Below are 18,653 nucleotides of genomic sequence, written 5' to 3'. Positions count from 1 at the left end.
CAGGCACACAGAAGACACTCTGTGAATGTTAGCTCCTTCCCCTTTCCTCAAACTACTGAAAAGATTAAAAAGACAAAGTCTTTATCCTCAAATTGAAGTAATATAGGAAGGAGATAAGAAGGATCTCAACCCTGATAATGGTAATTCAAAAAAAAGAGGAAAGTCATATCCGCTAAGGAATCAATAATAAATACCTGGTGAATATTTGGATCAGGTTTAGGAAAGTAAAGTATCAAATACTGATTCTAAGGATTGCTCCTTCCCACTCTACAATGTTTCTTAAGACACAAAAGATTTTGTTACTCTTTGATCATCTTCAGAGAGTGGGGATTGTCTTTGCTTCTACCTTTCAAATTTTCAAGAATAAATGCATATGTATTATTCTTATAATCAGAAAAAAATCCATGGAACTTCCTTGGTGGTCCAATGGTTAAAACTCTGTGCTTCCAAAGCAGGGGGCATGGGTTTGATCCGTGGTCGTGGAACTAAGATCCCACATGTTGCATGGTATCACCAAAAAATAAAAATAAACTAGAAAAAAAAATCCATAATTTTAACTGTGGTATTCCAAATGATGCTCCTGTTTTAGATTACCCATAAGTAAATAACTTATGGGGCTTCCCAGGTGGCTCAGATGGTAAGGAATCTGCCTGCAATGCAGGAGACATGGGTTCAATCCCTGGGTCAGGAAGATCCCTCGGAGAAGGGCATAGCAAACCACTCCCGTATTCTTGCCTGGAGTATTCTATGGACAGAGGAGCCCGGTAGGCTACAGTCCATGGGGTTGCACAGAGTCAGACACAACTGAGTGACTAACACTTTCACTTTCAAGTAAATAACAGCATGCACTTCCAAGATGGCTGGCTAAGTGTGCTCTGGATCAGAATGACAAACTGGCCTACAAATAAAAATAGCCAAGCCCATCACCTCATCAGCATTGCATTTCAACACAGTGGTCATTACACATCATTAAAAAAAATTATCTGATCACTATTTTATGTTATTTATATTATTATGCATATATTAAATACAAGTTCTTTTCCTTTTTTTTGGCCACATAGCATGGTTTGTGGGATTTCAGTTCCCCAACCAGGGATCAAACCCAGGCCCTTGGTAGTGAAGTGAGGAGTTCTGACCACTGGACCACCAGAGAATTCCCAAATAAAAGTTTAAATATTTTGAAATATAAAATACATAGACATTCTAACAGTTTCTTCTTATACCCCAGTGGCTAGTCTCAGGAACCCTTCCTACACATTCATAACTTGAACCAAGAGAATACCTGAAGCACACTTGCAGAATTGTCTCTGAACTGTGAATTATCCCTGAAGTGAAATTTATATTTGGTTATGTCATATGGGGAGTGTAACAATGAAGTCTTTCAGGTAGGGTCTATGAGCTGAAAGGAACTTCACAGAGTATCTAGTCGAACTCTATCATTTTTCAGATGAAGACAATGAGCCTAGGGGAAGTAAACATAAGTACCACTGAGTTTACATACATTAAAATGTGGGAGGAAATTCTCCAGATAATAATACTACTAATAATACTAAACTAGCAAAAAAAAATTAAAAGGCAGAAGAACAGAGATAGAAAAGGAAGTGTCTAGTGTTCTATCAGAAAATCACATGCAGTACCATCAGAGAACTGAAACTCTGATAAAGAACTCAGTGGCCTCAAATTATAAAAAGCTCTTTGAAATGAAAGCAAATTCTCTAAGGGGAAATAAAAATGATGAAAGACTCTCAGGAATATGTATGCTCTCCTGGAGTTACTAGAGAATGAACTGGCTTTTAAGCTATAGGTCCTCTGATCAGAGTGGTAAACAGTGGTGACTTATCAAAATTATTCCTAGAACTGGAAACTTTATAGCTTTGGATTTTATAAATCTTCTTAAAGTAGACTCAATCTGTTGGTGACCTGTGTGCTACACCACACCATTGTGGAAACAGTAAATGACATGGCATTGCCCTGATCTCTTCCTGACATTTAAAACAGATAAATTTAGCCTTTAAGTTTATCACCTTTCAGAAGTGCTCTATTTTCTGTGTTGGAAAGGTTATTTTTCAGAGGGTAAACAAACAAATAAATGAAACAACTCAACAACCAACAAATCAAACAACCAAACTGGAAGGAAATCAACCAAGTCGTTAATCATTCCTGGAGGGGCAGAAACTAGAGGGAGGCTGGAAAAGACTTTGAATTTCACTTTTATAATCACTCTAGTACTGTTTAAAACGTGTTATAATAACAACATATTGCCTTTATAACTGGAAAAAAAAAAAGATTATGGACATAGCACATGTAATCAAATACCCATACTTAAATCACAAGTAGTTTTGATATTTCAAAAACATTATCAACAAATTTAGATACTTAGTTGTGTCAGAAAAATCTAGGCAACATGTCATGAAGAGTAAGACCATAGTCTCTAGAATCAAATGGCTCGCCTGGTCAAACTGAATCTTGGTTCCATCAATTACTGAGTCATATGCCCTTGAACAAACAACCTCCTTGGACCTCATTTCTTCCTCTATCAAATGGGGATAATAGTTCCTAACTCAAAGGGTGGCTGTAAAGATTCAATTATTTAAGACCAATTTAAGAAGAATGCTTAGAACATTACCTTGTACGCAGTAGGCAAATCAATTGATCTTTGCCATTACTGTTATCTTTGAAAGAAAGTGAAACTGTTAGTCACTCAGTAGTGTCCGACTCTTTGAGACCCCAGGGACTGTAGCCCACCAGACTCCTCTGTCCATGGAATTCTCCAGGCAAGAATACTGGAGTGGGTTGCCATGCCCTCCTCCAGGGGATCTTCCTGACCCAGGGATTGATCTCGAGTCCCCCTCATTGCAGGCAGATTCTTATTACCGTTGTTCTAGTATTTTTGAATTGTAAGGGGAAAATAATTCCAACTCTATCTCCTGAAACTTTGAATACTTATTTGGAAAACAGGCATTGAGGTGTCACAGTTCACTAACTGAACCTTAACCATCTGTCTCCATATTTCTCTATCACACAGAAAGAACCAAATACAACTTCCTTTTTCTGCTTTTATTATTGTAATTTCAAACATAAAATTTGAATTTCAAAATGTTAAAATTGAATGTTGAGTTCAATATTAAAACATGAATGATACATACCATTCTCCACAAAAGAATACATTTCACTGACCTGATATAAGGCAAAACAGGGTCAACATGGTGAAGTGTTATAGCAGTGATATATGAAAATATGAAAGCAGCCGCTGTCCAAATTACAAGGGCTGAAGGAAGGAAACTGAGGCCTTGCTGAAACCACCACATCTCAAACAGGTCTCCTGAGGCAGAAAAAAAAAACAAATTAGGTAAGATTATTCAAGAGTATTTCATCTATTCTACTTCAGCCATCCCATCCCACAAAATTGTACTTTTCATCCTCAGCTGTTTCACTTCTGATCAATTCCCATACCATCTACTGACACCTACTCTCCTTCAGTTTTGCAGTAAATGGAACCAGGAATCACCCACTTTCTGCATCCAGACACTATCTCTCTACCCCATCTTTCCACACATAATCAATTACCAAGGACTGTTAATTTCACCTCTTGGATTTCCTAAAATCTACCCCTTCTCTCCATCTTCACTGCTACTACTCTACCTAAACCACCATTATTTCTTGACCAGATTATTATTATAACTTTCTAAATGGTCCTCCCTTGGAGAAGGCAATGGCACCCCACTCCAGTACTCTTGCCTGGAAAATCCCATGGACGGAGGAGCCTGGTAGGCTGCAGTCCATGGGGTCGCTAAGAGTTGGACACGACTGAGCGACTTCACTTTGACTTTTCACTTTCATGCATTGGAGGAGGAAATGGCAACCCACTCCAGTGTTCTTGCCTGGAGAATCCCATGGACAGAGAAGCCTGGTGGGCTGCCGTCTATGGGGTCACACAGAGTCGGACACGACTGAAGCGACTTAGCAGCAGCAGCAGCAAATGGTCCTCCCTTAGTCTGGACCACAACCAACCCAGACTCTACTATAAAATTTTTTTTTTAAAGCATTCTAATTCTAAAAAACCAATCTGACTACTTTATTCTCCTCCAGAGAACCTTTCAGTGCCTCCCCCCATGCCCTTACAAGTTTTCTTTCCTTCTTGACATGGCCTACAGTCTTTTTATTGTCTGATCTCTAATTCAATACATTCCTCTCTGGCCACTTCTCTGTCTGCTCCCAGTTCCCTGCCTTAGCTATCACCATCTTCACCATCAATACAAAAACAGTGTTTACTGTGTCAGCAAGCCTACTAAGTACCTTAAACATATGATATCTTTATTCCTCAGAACAGAATCATAGAGGTTAAGAGAACTGCCCAAGGTCATAGGACTGCAGTAGAGACAGTATTCAAATTCAGGCAGTTCCATTCTAACACCAATCACGATGCAAATCTCTTTCAGGTTGCCAAGTGTGTCATGCCCTCTTGCACACCTTTGAACCTTTGTTTTGTCTGGCTACAAATAGTGTCACACCTCCTCCTCCACTACCACACGTTAACTGCTATACATTTCAAGTCTCAACTCTTCTAGCTTCATCTGAGTACTCCTGCTTTGTTTCCGACGGCACCCTTACTTTCTCAACAAGGACACTGCTTGTTTGGTTCTCTTTCTCACTTAACTTTAGAAGGCCTATCTACACATATACCACACATCACCACTTTCTCCCTTAAATTCCAGACTGAGGATGTTGGTAAGTAATTAGGTGTCAATAATATGAATTAGAAAATATTAATGTATCTTCATGCATTTAATATTTAAAAATATAGAAATACTTTCAAATTACAAGAAATTACTATTACACATGTGAAAATAATTTCATATTTGGAGGAGTATCTTCTCATAGTGTGACAGACTGCAATTCAGTATTTCCCATGAACTCTGTAAAAACTTAAACTCTTATCTCCACGATCCTCCAACGTGCTCAGCTTCCTCATCTCAGACTGACCTTCCAAATAATGAAACCTCAGCCATTTTGACTCGTACTTCTCTTTAACTCTGATCATCTGACTTGCTACTAAATATGTACATCTAAACTTTGCTAAATAAGTTTCTTTTCCTTTATCCCTAGAGTCACCATTGTACACTCAACTTGAGTAATTTCCTGTCTGAATCATCATAATCTGTTTTCTGTTCTTTCTTCCTGTCATCCCTTAACATTCCATCAATTTTACTCCTCTATTTAATCATGCTAGTTCCCTGGGGCTTCCCTGGTGGCTCAGATGGTAAAGAAGCTTCCTGCAATACAGGAGACCCAGGTTCAATCCCTGGTGCAGAAAGATCCCTGGAGAAGGAAATGGCAACCCACTCCAGTATTCCTGCCTGGAGAAATTCCATGGACAGAGGAGCCTGGTGGGCTACAGTCCATGGGGTCGCAAAGAGTCGGACATGAATCAGCAACTAACACTTTCACATTGGGTGCCTTGCTTGGGAACTCTCCTTAGGCAGTAAATTGGAGCCATTGTTTCCCATCTCTCAGGGATCACTCCCAGTCTTTCTTCACCTGATGCCAATTCCTTGCAAAGTTCCTACAGGACTTTCCCCAGCATGTTTCTGGACAATAATTCTTAATTTCTATAAATTTTGAGTAACTTCTAAAAATTTGAATTTAAAATCTTTAGGAGTCTAGTTTCGACTTTGTTGGTTCTGACAGCCCTTGCACACTTTTTTTCCCCCCAATTTTTGACTATGAGCTCCTGTTTCAGTACAGTTCAGTCGCTCAGTCGTGTCCGACTCTTTGCCACCCCATGAATCACAGCACGCCAGGCCTCCCTGTCCATCACCAACTCCCGGAGTTCACTCAGACTCATGTCCATCGAGTCAGTGATGCCATCCAGCCATCTCATCCTCTCTCGTCCCCTTCTCCTCCTGCCCCCAATCCGTCCCAGCATCAGAGTCTTTTCCAATGAGTCAACTCTTCCCATGAGGTGGCCAAAGTACTGGAGTTTCAGCTTTAGCATCATTCCTTCCAAAGAAATCCCAGGGCTGATCTCCTTCAGAATGGACTGGTTGAAGCTCCTGTTTAGATGATCTTAATTGGGAGTATTCTAAAAGGTTTAGTTTAAGGGTGAATCATTCCAGAGAGGGTCTATATTTTTTTCCAGATACTCTGGCATATTATGAACCTAGGTTGACTTTAATATCTTGGCTTCCAAGTTTTTCAGATCATGTATACAAGTAAATATAAACTTTGAATCTGAGCGATGACAGGCTCTATAGTTTTAAGTTCTTATGTGGTATCTTTAGTTCCCCACCTGGAGCTGTGATGAAAAGGAACAAATTTGTGCTCCTTCTTTGCCAGGAAGGAGATATTTTTTCCTAGCCCATCTTTCATTGAATATGTAGATTTTTGAGGGTCCTGGCTGATTTGAGGGAAGAGGTTGTTCTCCAAGGCCACAAGTTGTACAACTGCAAATGGGAATATTTACACTTTATTTTTTATGAAAAAGTCATCCCCTGACACACAGGCATCACCTACACCAACTATATAACATGAATGGTGTCTCTGGAAGTTATACATCCGGGAGGTCAAAGGGTTATGAATTCTCTCTCTCTAACTTGGGTGGTAACAGGGGTAGCCTATCATTTATCCATAATTGTACTTTATTTCAAAGCCCCCTCAAAAGACACACTACTAGTTTACTACCCTGGTGTCAACTCTCTTCGACTTTTTAACCCTGGGAATTTCCCCTTCTTTCCTATGAGGACTGCTATACATTTACAAGGCTAATATAATTTATTCAGCCTTTGGGTGTTTTGGCAAAAGGGATTTTCAAAAGATTTTGTCCACCCTATTGCTAGAAGCATGACCTCTTCTTAAAAAAAAAAAACAAAAAAAAAAACTCCCAGAATCCCACGGACCGTGTTAATCTCAGGTATGTTGGAGGCTGTGGTCCCAGTCAAGTTCCAGAGTATGGGATAAAGTCAGAGAAGAGAGTCAGAGTGGTGGAGATAGATGATTCATTTTATTCAAAGTTGGGGACAGCACTGTCTTTGTCCAGGGAGAATGGGAAAGCCTATTTTATTTTATTTTACTTTATCGGCCTTGCCATGCAGCTTGCAAGATCTCAGTTCCTGGACCAGGGACTGAACCCAGGCCATGGCAGTGAAAGCCTGGTACTCTTAACTACTGGGCCACCAGAGAATTCCCACACGATCTCTTCCTTTAATTGTTTGTGCATGTCCAAATCCTTCCTATTCTTCAAAATCGGGCTTAGATACCATATCCACACAATGTTCCCTAATCCATTTGGATCTGGAAATAAACATTCCTTCTTCTGAGAACATCTGACTTGCACATCTCTTACAGCTCATTTTCTTTGACAGTATAAAAACTGGGGAGGGTGTCTGAAGTGGATAAAATCCTTGATGAGGAATTCCATTTCTCTACTCACAGAATAGGGACTTGCCCATAAAAAGTACTCAATAACCCAGACCAGATCCTCATAAACCCCAAAAAGGTTCATGATTTTTCTATTTCAGTTAATAGTACAAGCAATCCCCGACTTACAGTTCATCTTTACGATGGTACAAAAGCAATTTGCGTTCAGTAGAAATCACACTTCAAATTTTGCCCTTTTCCTAGCCTAGTGATATGCAGTACAATATTCTTGTGACAAGATGCAGGTCCTGGTCATTTGCAACCATTCTTATTCCTAGTTACCACTGTAAACACTCAAATAAGATTCTCAGTTCTCTTGGCCTGTGTTTTTCCTTCCCCTCCATCCATTCTACACGCACTGCCAAATTAACTTTCCTAAAACATATTTCTGCTCAAAAACTTCTTTAAATAAAATCATGTTAACTTGGGCAAGCTTCATTAATTTCTCTGAACCAGTTTCTCCTTTGAAAAATGACAATAATATTATTGGCAAAGGCTGTACTGTCCAATACAGTCAGTACCAGCCACAGGTGAAGAGCTGACTCACTGGAAAAGATCCTGATGCTGGGAAAGACTGAAGACAAAAGGAGAAGGGGGCGGCAGAGGATGAGATGGTTAGATAGCATCACAGACTCAATGAACAAATTCAGGGAGACAGTGGAGGACAGAGGAGCCTGGCTTGCTGCAGTGCCTGGGGTCACAAAGAATCGAATACATAGCGACTGAATAACAACAACAAAGCCACATGTGACTATTTAAATTAAAAACTTCAGTTCCTCAGTTGTACTAGATGCATTTCAAGTGCTCAGAAGCCACAGCTGTAGCTACCATACAGGATGGTGAAAATATGGAACATTTCCATTATCATGGAAAAGTTCTATTGGACAGCACTGGATCACTATTACAGGGTTTACACTGACATAGCACATGTAAAGAACCTAAACACTTACTGACACTGGTACCTTTTAGTATTAACTGTTAAATGCTCTAAAAGAATACCTGCTTCAGAGAGGTTTATTCAAGAAGTAAATGAGATAATATATGTAAAGATGCTGTCATGGGTGGTCAGTAAATGTTCCTCTTTCAGAATGTAAAAGATGAAAGTTCACAAAATACTGGTCTTCAAATATGCCCAAACCTGCACCTTTTTGTAAATCCTGAAACTCACATATAAACAAAATAGAGGCTGTTTCAACCCACATGTCTGCTAAGTCACTTCAGTTGTGTCCGACTCTGTGCGACCCCAGAGGCGGCAGCCCACCAGGCTCCCCTGTCCCTGGGATTCTCCAGGCAAGAACACTGGAGAGGGTTGTCATTTCCTTCTCTAATGCATGAAAGTGAAAAGTGAAAGTGAAGTCGCTCAGTCGTGTCCGACTCTTAGCGACCTCATGGACTGCAGCCTACCAGGCTCCTCCGTCTATGGGATTTTCCAAGCAAGAGTACTGGAGTGGGGTGCCATTGTCTTCTCATGTCTTTAAAACCTGTAAAATTTCAAGTCAATGCACCAATATTGTTCAAGGGTAGAGCACTATGCTATTAATTTTTTCTTTAGAAGTTGATATGTGTGTATTTTATAATAATATAATACATAGAATTAAATAATATTTTAAATCTGCAATATCAATTTTCTCATTCTTTCTCACATTAGACACCTTTCACTGATCTCAAAAAGGATAAAATTAAATGAAGAACACTGAGTTCCCTCCCACAGAAGGAAAAACAATAATGAGGAAAAGATGATAAGCTTATTATTAAGCCAAAGAGAGCACTGACTAGTCCCTGAGATGCAATGGGAAGAACACAGTTTTAAGATCAGATTTACGTAAATGCAAATCTCAGCTTTATCACATCCCAGCTGTACAATTTCAGGCAAGTTACTTAGCTTCTCTGAGTTTCAGTATTCTGATTTGTAAAGTAGCTATTCCTTAGAGTAGTACAGAGTAAACATACAAATAATCATGATGCTCATACTTAATCACTAAGTCATGTCCAACTCTTTCTAACCCTATGGACTGTAGACTGCTGGCTCCTCTGTCCATGGGATTTTCCAGGCAAGAATACTGGAGTAGGCTGACATTTCCTCCTCCGGGGGATCTTCTGTACCCAGGGATAGAACCTGTTATCTCCAGGGTTCCCTGAACTGGTAGGCGGATTCTTCACCACTGAGCCACCTGTGAAGCCCCATAATAATGATAGGTGATTTATCACCTCTGTACAACCACAATTAGCCACAGGGATGGGGAATGACAATTCTTAATTCCTTTTACATGTGAATCATCTTAGATTCCTATCTCCTTAGGTTTTGAGGGTTCTAGTTACCTAAATTGACAATTTAGAGGAAAAGCAGCAGCAAATGGTTGTTGTTCAGCTGCTCAGACATATCCAACTGTTTGGGACCCCAAGGACTGCAGCGTGCCAGGCTTCCGGGTTCTTCACTATCTCCTGAAGCTTGCTCAACTCATGTTCACTGAGTTGGTGATGCCATACAACCATCCTATCCTCTGTCACCCCCTTCTCCTGCCCTCAACCTTTCCCAGCATCAGGGTCTTTTCCAATCAGTCGGCTCTTTGCATCAGCTGGCCAAAGTATGAGAGCTTCAGCTTCAGCATCAGTCTTTCCAATGAACACTCAGATTTGATTTCCTTTAGGACTAACTGGTTTGATCTCCTTGCTGTCCAAAAGACTCTGAAGAGTCTTCTCCAGCACCACAGTTTGAAAGCATCAATTCTTTGGCACTCAGCCTTCTTTATGGTCCAACTCTCACATCCGTACAAAACTACTGGAAAAATCATAGCTTTGACTATACCGACCTTTGTTGGCAAGGTGATGTCTCTGATTTTTAATACTCTAAGTTTGTCATAGCTTTTCTTCCAAGGAGCAAGCATCTTTTAATTTCATGGCTACAGTCACCATCCACAGTGATTTTGGAGCCCCCAAAAATGAAGTCTTATATTGTTTCCATTTTTTCCCCATCTATTTGCCATGAAATGATGGGACCAGATGCCATGACGTTAGTTTTCTGAATGTTAAGTTTGAAGCCAGCTTTTTCACTGTCCTCTTTTACCTTCATCAAGAGGCTCTTTAGTTCCTCTTGGCTTTCTGCCATTAGGCTAGTCTTATCTGCATATCTGAGGTTATTGGGCAAATGGTTTACCAGTTTGCAAAGGACCACTGAGAAATTTAAGTGCACCGAGGTAAGGAAGACTACTGTTGCCTATGTATTATCACACTGGAAAGCTGGAAGCACTGCCAACCAAGCAAAGGAATTTAAATGCTTAATAATTTAAGAAACCTTTCAAGATTCTTGAAAATATGCAGGAATAACCTTCACATAGCAATAACAGAAACACTTAACAAAATATTCTTGCATTTCTCACCTATCTTATCTCTGCTTTCCTTGAAGATCCCTGAATCAGAACTGCATCTACAAGTTTTAAATTCCACAATATTTAAATGCCACAGGTAAAAAAGATGAATTCTTTATGCTGTTTCCTCTAAGGGGTGACTGCTTAGGGACAATAAAAAAGTAAATTCTGGATATTCCAAGTGAAGAAAGAAAGCCACAGGTACACAGAATCACGCCCAAAGCAAAGCATAATAGTAAATGGTTATTTTTCTAAACTCTAGTTTGGCCTTCTAACAAACATACTATTCTCATAATGATTAAAAATTAAATAGTCTAGAAAATTAAGTAACACTTTTACAAGTCGGATCAAACATTACAGGGAGAGAAGTCGAGGGAGAATCTGATGGTGCATGGCAAATTAGAGCTGTATTTAGTATTGGTTTATAAATTTAAATTTGGGAGAACTGGAAAAATGTGGAGTTTTACAAATGTATCCTAATGAAAGCACAGTTGTGAAGATATAAAGGACTAGATATTTACCTTTCTATACTGGACTTCCCTGGTGGCTCAGACGGTAAAGAATCTGCCTGCAATGCAGGAGACCCAGGTTCGATTCTTGAGTGGGGGAGATACCCTGGAGAAGGGAATGGCTACCCGTACTCCTGCCTGAAGAAGTCTATAGACAAAGGAGCCTGGCGGGCCCCGGTCCAGGAGTCCCAAAGAGTGGGGAACGACTGAGCGACTAACATACACACATACACACCACACACACAACACACACACACACTACTCTGCTCACCCCAGGGAAGACTTGAGCTTCGGGTAAACACAAAGTGAAAGTGAAAGTGAAGTCGCTCAGTCGTGTCCGACTCTTTGTGACTCCATGGACTGTAGCCCCGCAGGCTCCTCGGTCCATGGGATTTTCCAGGCATGAATACTGGAGTGGGTTGCTGTTTCCTTAGCTGCTGCTGCTGCTGCTGCTAAGTAGCAAGTCACCACAAAAACCTTCCTCCCCTACCTACCCCACCCCTCCAGGAATCCAAGCCCGGGAGTGATAAAGAGAAGGTATACTCAATCACAGTTTTTTGTGGGACTGGGGCAAAGGTTCTCGATAACCGCTTAAAACAAATAAAACCAAGGAATTATTTACACCCACCGCTGCCTTCTTCCGGAGGCGCAAAGAACTGGGACGAAGAACTCGATTAACCCGTGCCTGGGGCAGAGAAAAGACGTGGGAGGCGGAGGCTTGGCAGGGCTTGGGGCAAGCTAGGCGTGGAAGGGTGCGGGGGAGGGGGAAAGACCAAGAACTCACACTGAAAGGTGAGGCACGGAGACCTGAACCCAGCCTGCACCCACTCAAGACCCCTCCTCCCCAATCGGATCCCCAGCAGTCCGTCCGCGCTCCGGCTGCCACCTGGTCCCTCTCCCACAAGTCGTACAGCGTGGTCCCTGGAAGCTGGACGCCTTGCACGCCCGCCACGGGGTTGTGGGGCTCCTAGCAGCATCCCCGTCTCTGACCTGCCCGATTCCATTCTCTAATACATCCCTCCTTAGTTGGGGCTGGAGCCGGCCCTCATCCCCTATTTGGCCTACCTCGCTCAGACGACCCTGCCAGTACTGACCGCCGGGTCCGGAGGCGGCCGGCTGAACGGAGATGGGGCAGGGCCCCGAAGCGCGCTCCCGAGCAGCCAAGCCGGTCCCGGGGCGCGCTCACCGCTGAGAGGTGCGCGCTCGCGCCGCCGCCTGCTCCGACACTGTATCCCTTTACGGCAATCGCGAAAGTGTCGTGAACGTGCTGCCTCGGATCAGAGTCACCCAGTCGGCTGGAGTCGCAGGTCTTAATTCTAGCTGTGTGCTTTTGCGGGCCGTGGTAAGGATGCGAGGCTCGGTCCTGGGGAAACGGCCAGAATATAAAGAATGAGTCGGGGGCCACGATTCTCAAAAGGGGCGGAGAGAGGGCTGCAAGTTCTGGGGTGGGGCATTGGAATATATCTCTGTATGGACTCGCGCGAGGCGAACGCAGTTTCTTCCTCGCGCAGGGTAGCCTCGCGCGCGGGCTTGTGGGGAGTGCGAGGGGCTACTGCTCCTCTGACCCCGGATGAAGAGATTGAGGTGGCTAATTGCCAGCGCGAGAGCTCGGGGGCTACTGTGCTGGGTGTAAGGCTGGAGAAAACCTCGGCGGCCCGGGCTGGGCGGGCCGAGGGCTAGGGGCGCTGCCTGCGCGGAACCGACCTTGCCTGTCAGGTCCACACCCTCCTGCTCAGGTGTTGCTAAGTCCACAAACCGTGTTGAATCCTGTGCCGATTTTGCCTTCCGTTTGGAATACGGTGCTGGTGATTCGTGGCTGGGGCCACACTTCTTGGTCAGCAACTTTTCTAGAAATCTCAGAGTCGGTATTGACGATCTCTAAGGTTGCCACCTAGGGTTTATTTCAGAAGTATTCTTGGAAGGACTGAAGGGTTTGCTAGTCTTTGCCGGTGTCCCTAGAACACTAGATGAATGGGATATTTAAATGTTGCTGTGTTTAACTTGTTTTTACTCCAGTTCGGTGATTGGCGTTTTTGTGTCATTTATGACATTTTGCATCATTGGTATTAATATATATATGTGATTTTGCTTTAAGTCTCTTAGTTCATTGATGAGTCTGTGTTAACGGTAATAGGCAAGTTCATAATTATCTTTAAACAAACGTTAGTGTCGTGTGTGTGAACAAGGAATAAAGATTCTGTTTCTACTCTCGTACTATTGGGCGTGTGTTCAGTGGAGGTATTGAACTGAGAGCATTTAGACCATAAGAACTCAAGAACCATTGGCTTTCATGTAAAATTCCAGATATTGAAGTTCTAAAGGCGTTTTGCTACATATTCATTTTGTGCTGAGCAAAAACTATTTGGAAGCCCCTTGTGCAACTTGTCTTTACAACCCTTGCATTTGGAAAAAAGCCAGATAAAGCTGCCTCTTGTATTAACCTGTTCTGACAGAGGTACCTTCATTTGTTGTCCAGCTGTTAGATTATTACTGAATATTTACAATTATGGTTTCATAAATGGGTTCTTCTTCCTCTCCCATACCCAATCTCTTAAAATTTACATTATAAACAGTATTATATGTTTGATATTTAAATATAAACTTGTTTTACAACCCCCGTTAGATATTACTGCATAGTCAGTGTGTTTTCTAGGCAGCAGTAGACTTGTTTAGGCTAAAAGTACCGGTGACATTCTTTTTGAGGGTCATGCTATGCTGTCTCTTTTAAGGGAATAGGAAAATAATCCACCAAATGTTAAGCTTTGGCTTTTTTTGCTTGTTTGTTTGTTTCTGGAAGAAGTTGTTTCCTTTTCTTTTAAGGAATGCAAGATTTCACTTCAGCAAAGCAGTAGATCTGAATTGTGTTACACAGTACTGTTTTAGCTTCCAAGTCTTCTGAAAAGGCTTTTGTTTTTGGTAACTTGTTCTGTGTATCACTTGTTAAATAATGCTGAATGTAATCCTGTGATCTGTTTTTTTAAGCTTGATTTTTTATAGTTTGCTCTGCCTCCCAAATACTGTTCACCATTAGTATTTTCCTTTAGTCGTACCATAGAAGTGGAAAGAGCTGTGTAGTCACCAATTCCTGTGAAAGGGTTGTAAACATACTGCTGAATCAGTGCAGCTCAAAACTTGGCACCCTTAGACATAGGGGGGATGCGGATTCTGGAATTTCACACTACAGGTTGGATATTGTGTGAGCTTACCTTATTCTCTGCTGAGCGGTTGGAGATTCCTTTTTTAGTGTGACACTTGTCAGATTTTCACCAGTGCTGAACACTGGAATATTGTAGGCAGCATGTTATTATCTTTAGCGGCTGTAAGCACAGATGTTTTGCATCACAGACTTAAGGTCTACAAATTGTATATAATTTTAGTAAAGATACTCATTAAATTTCTATGATTTTATTTTTGTACCTTCATTGGACCTTTTACATAAATACATGTATGTGCAAAGAAGAATTTTGTTAGACCATATGTGCACCCTTCCCTGAACTCCCATAGCAGTTTGTTCACAGTATGTTATAGCTTAGCTATTTACAAGGCTCCCCACCACCACTTTGAGCTTGAGGGCATGGATGGCATATTTCAATCTTTCTGTTTCCTCAAAGATCTCGAACAATCCAGTGCTATTAAATAACTAGATGAATCACATTTGTTCATTGTCCCACAAATAAGTACTGATCACCCACCTAGTGTTAGGTATGGTATAAGATTTTAGGAAAAGAATGTTAAGACATGCATGGCTCCTGCACTCCTGTGTCTTACATATCAGTGTGGGGAAAAGACCCCAAAAAACCAACAATTAACCAAAAAAACTTCAAAATGTGGTAAGTGCTATGAAAGAAGTATCACGTTCAAGCCAAATTATAGCAGAGGAGGGAAATATGCTGGTTACAAGTGGAGAGGTTACATGGGACAGCGATCAGTATTATTGTAATCTGAATTCCAGGTAATGAGGATTTTAAAACATTTAAAATGTTCACTTTTATTGTTATAATTTGTTAAAACACTTCCTCAGTTAATAAATTGGCTGTGCTGCAAAATTATAGATTTTTTTATAGGTTAATTGATGGCTTTCTATAAGATCAGAATAAAATATTAACTCCTTGCCACAGTCTATAAACCTCTGCGTTGTTGGGCTTTTCATACTCTCCTTAATCTCACTCTTTCGTATGGTTTACTACTGTCCAGCTATAGTGATCCCACAGATATGAATAAGAAAAATAAGCTGGATTTTGCCTCAGGGTCTGTTTTCCTTTCTTGGACTATTCTTCCTCTTGCTCTTGGAATGGCTGTCTCCTTTTCCTCTGAATTTAGTATGTGAAGTGAAAGTGAAGTTGTTCAGTCGTGTCCTGCTCTTTGCGACCCCATGGGCTGTAGCCTACCAGGCTCCTCTGTTCATGGGATTTTCCAGGCAAGAGTACTGGAGTGGGCTGCCATTTCCTTCTCCAGGGGATCTTCCCAGCACAGGGGTCCAACCTGGGCCTCCTGCATTGCAGACAGACACTTTACTATCTGAGCCACCAGGTATAAATGCTTCTTTTTCATGGTCTTCAACCACCTTGTCTACAATGTTCATCTTCAACTATTTTCTGACTTTACATCTTGTTTTCTTCATACTGCCCATCACAGTGTGTAAGTGTGTAATGTCACTTGCTTATTTACCTTCTTTTACTCATCTTTCCATTGGACTTGGGAACTGGGATCATGTCTATCTTGTTTACTGCACTCAGATATTGGCTGAATGCATTTGAAACTTGGAATCCATTTTCTCATAAAAACTTGTCACTGATGGCTGGGTTTCTAAGCTACCCAGCACTAGTTTTAATTTCTTACATTAATTTTTTTAGTTTTCACGTGCTGAAATTCAGAAACTCCTCTGTTTTTCCTGAGATGGTTTTCCTGGCAGTTGCCTCCTGGTCTCAGGTGTGATGGGTGGAAGGAAGAGAAGAGATGGATCTGTGGCAGTGTCAGCAACCTCTGACAAAGGGCAACATGTATCTGAATTTTTATTTGCAATCTTGTTGCTAGTAAGCGTCACAGAGATAGTGTTGCCAAATTGAAATATCCTTTTTACATGTATGTATTATATAATAACTAGGTCTAGGAAGGTTGGTCAAGATGTAGATTTTTCTTAAACAGAAACAGAAGGACAAAAATCTAGGTCAGAAGGGGAAAACACTTAAAATGAAAAGTATCCAGTTTATTATATAGTCCTGCCAAATGCTCAAACTTAAAACCATTAGGATCAGAAACTTGTAGCTGTTTATTGCCAAAAACAGGCCAGCATCCTCAATATGTCACTTTTTTTTTTTTAACTATGGGAGAATGGGTCACTATAATAATAAAATATAAATTGAGTTGGCCAAACTTTTTATTCCCATTTAAGTGGAAATCTGTAAGAGCTGATTGATTATAGCTCACCAAGTATGAAAATACATTATTCAGTTTGACTTCTGAAAATTTGGCCACTTGATAGTATGGTATTTTGGTGGTCATCGGTCTGTTATTTCATCATCCAAAATGATTTTGCAACCAGATGTTTGACATTATATAGATATTACTTTAAAACAGTTTAAATCAGTTTCTTTATGATACAATTGAGTGTGTGAAAGAATTCTTAGAAATAGTAGAAAATTAACTTTGGTTTGTCTTGGCTTGAAATTATTTTATTATTTTTATTTCAGAGCACTTGAGTTAGTTAAACTGGGCTTCTTTCGTGATTTCTGAAAGTGTAAGTCAGTTAATAACTACAGTAACTGTTCTCTAAACCAATTATTGAGATACAGGATTAACTGAGGTTTGGGATGCCACTTTAGATCATTAGTGACATTGGAATTAATTTATGGGAATAGAGAGAAGTCGTGGGCATATTTTGATACTAAGTTCATTGCTGAGTTGTCCTAGACTCTGTATCACATTCTATATTCCCATAGTGCAGCATTTCTGGGAATTTCGTACTGTGTTCTGGATAGCTTTCTGCCAGATCAAAGTACACCTGTGTTGGTCAAATGCCACTACCCTTTTAGTTCTGTTAAGATTTTTTTTTCTTTTTTAATCCTTTAATGGTTTCTCTTCCTGCTTACTAACCATGAGTTTCCTTTTCTCTTCATACTTAATCCTTTTAAGAAATTTTCTGCTTTCCAATCTTCAACTAGGCGTTAGCTTCCAAGTTAAAAAATTGAAATTTTGATATCTCACCCAAACTTCAGTCATTTGATTTTTGTCTAAAACATCTGTACATAAAAGTTGCATGTATGTCTTTCCTACTTTCATTCTGAGATCCCCTCTCATCTCATACCTCCCCAAAGCCAAAATAACTGATTTTCCTTCTAAACTCTCCTAAGTATTTCCTCTTGATTCCTCCTCGTAAGTAGAAATTACTTACAGATTTGACTGTCTTCATATTTCCATTTTTACCACCCTACTGTAGGCCCTCACCACTTCAAACCTTTGGTGTCACCATACTAATTTCTATATGTTATCAGCTTGTCATTGTTTTCTTACATTGGTTATTAACTTACATAATTATGTTATTTCTGATCCTTTCTAAGTCAGGTACAAGTACTTAATAGGTTTAAATTTAAGGTTTATAAAAAACCTTATGAGGGACAGGGAGGCCTGGCCTGCTGCAGTGCATGAGGTCGCGCAGAGTCGGACATGATTGTGTGACTGAACAACAACAACATCAACAGTCATCACTCGATGCACTTATAATTGTTTTTTACTACCTCAGTTTATCAGTTCACTCTGCTAACACATAAATACTGTCCTCTTAAAGTTAATTTTTTTCATTGTTGTTTATTCCCTCATGGAATATTATCTATATCCCTTTCCACTAAAAAGGTCTGTCTTTTAATTTAAACAGAAACCCGGTTTATATGAACCTCATTTAACAGCTGTGTGAACTTGGACAAGTTAATTAGCCTCTCTGTGCCTTAGTTTAACTTTCTGTAAAAACTGGAGTAATTAATAGTATTGCCTGAAAAATCCCATGGACCGAGGAACCTGGTAGGCTGAAGTCCATAGGGTTTCGAAGAGTCAGACACGACTGAGTGACTTCACTTTCACTTTTCACTTTCATGCATTGGAGAAGGAAATGGCAACCCACTCCAGTGTTCTTGCCTGGAGAATCCCAGGGACAGCAGAGCCTGGTGGGCTGTCATCTGTGGGGTTGCACAGAGTCGGACACAACTGAAGCGACTTAGCAGCAGCAGCAGCAGCAAGTGCTCAATAAGTATTAGCTATTCACATTAAATAAAAATCTAGTTTAAGACCCATTCTATTTAAGTCATTTCTCCAATATTAAGACTGGTTTACTAGTTGTCTTTGAGTGTGTCTTGGACCTCAGTTTCTGCAT

General features: G+C 40.7%; 2 protein-coding genes across 5 annotated transcripts in view; one reads left to right on the top strand and one right to left on the bottom strand.

Annotated features, from left to right (window-relative positions):
- Positions 1-12,469, bottom strand: part of DRAM2 (DNA damage regulated autophagy modulator 2) — a 29,755-nt gene extending 17,286 nt beyond the window's left edge. The window contains exons 1-3 of one of the 3 annotated variants that reach the window (XM_027536215.1): positions 12,356-12,457; positions 11,919-11,975; positions 3,178-3,322 (exon numbers count right to left, since the gene is read on the bottom strand). In XM_027536215.1, coding sequence (XP_027392016.1) covers positions 3,178-3,308 — 131 coding nt within the window. In that variant the 5' untranslated portion in view covers positions 3,309-3,322; positions 11,919-11,975; positions 12,356-12,457. Of the gene's footprint in view, positions 1-3,177; positions 3,323-10,793; positions 11,225-11,918; positions 11,976-12,355 lie in introns of those variants that run through there. The other 2 variants (XM_027536214.1, XM_027536216.1) reach the window with 2 other exon arrangements.
- A 64-nt stretch (positions 12,470-12,533) lies between these two features.
- Positions 12,534-18,653, top strand: part of CEPT1 (choline/ethanolamine phosphotransferase 1) — a 36,446-nt gene continuing 30,326 nt past the window's right edge. The window contains exon 1 of one of the 2 annotated variants that reach the window (XM_027536211.1): positions 12,534-12,632. The gene's annotated coding sequence lies outside the window, so the exon portion shown is untranslated. The remainder of the gene's footprint in view (positions 12,633-18,653) is intronic. The other variant, XM_027536212.1, reaches the window with a different exon arrangement.

Source organism: Bos indicus x Bos taurus, chromosome 3 (genome assembly GCF_003369695.1).
Source record: "Bos indicus x Bos taurus breed Angus x Brahman F1 hybrid chromosome 3, Bos_hybrid_MaternalHap_v2.0, whole genome shotgun sequence".
Classification (NCBI taxonomy): Eukaryota; Metazoa; Chordata; class Mammalia; order Artiodactyla; family Bovidae; genus Bos; species Bos indicus x Bos taurus.
Note: the sequence above shows the minus strand (reverse complement) of the source record. Positions and strands in the feature narration are given on the sequence as shown.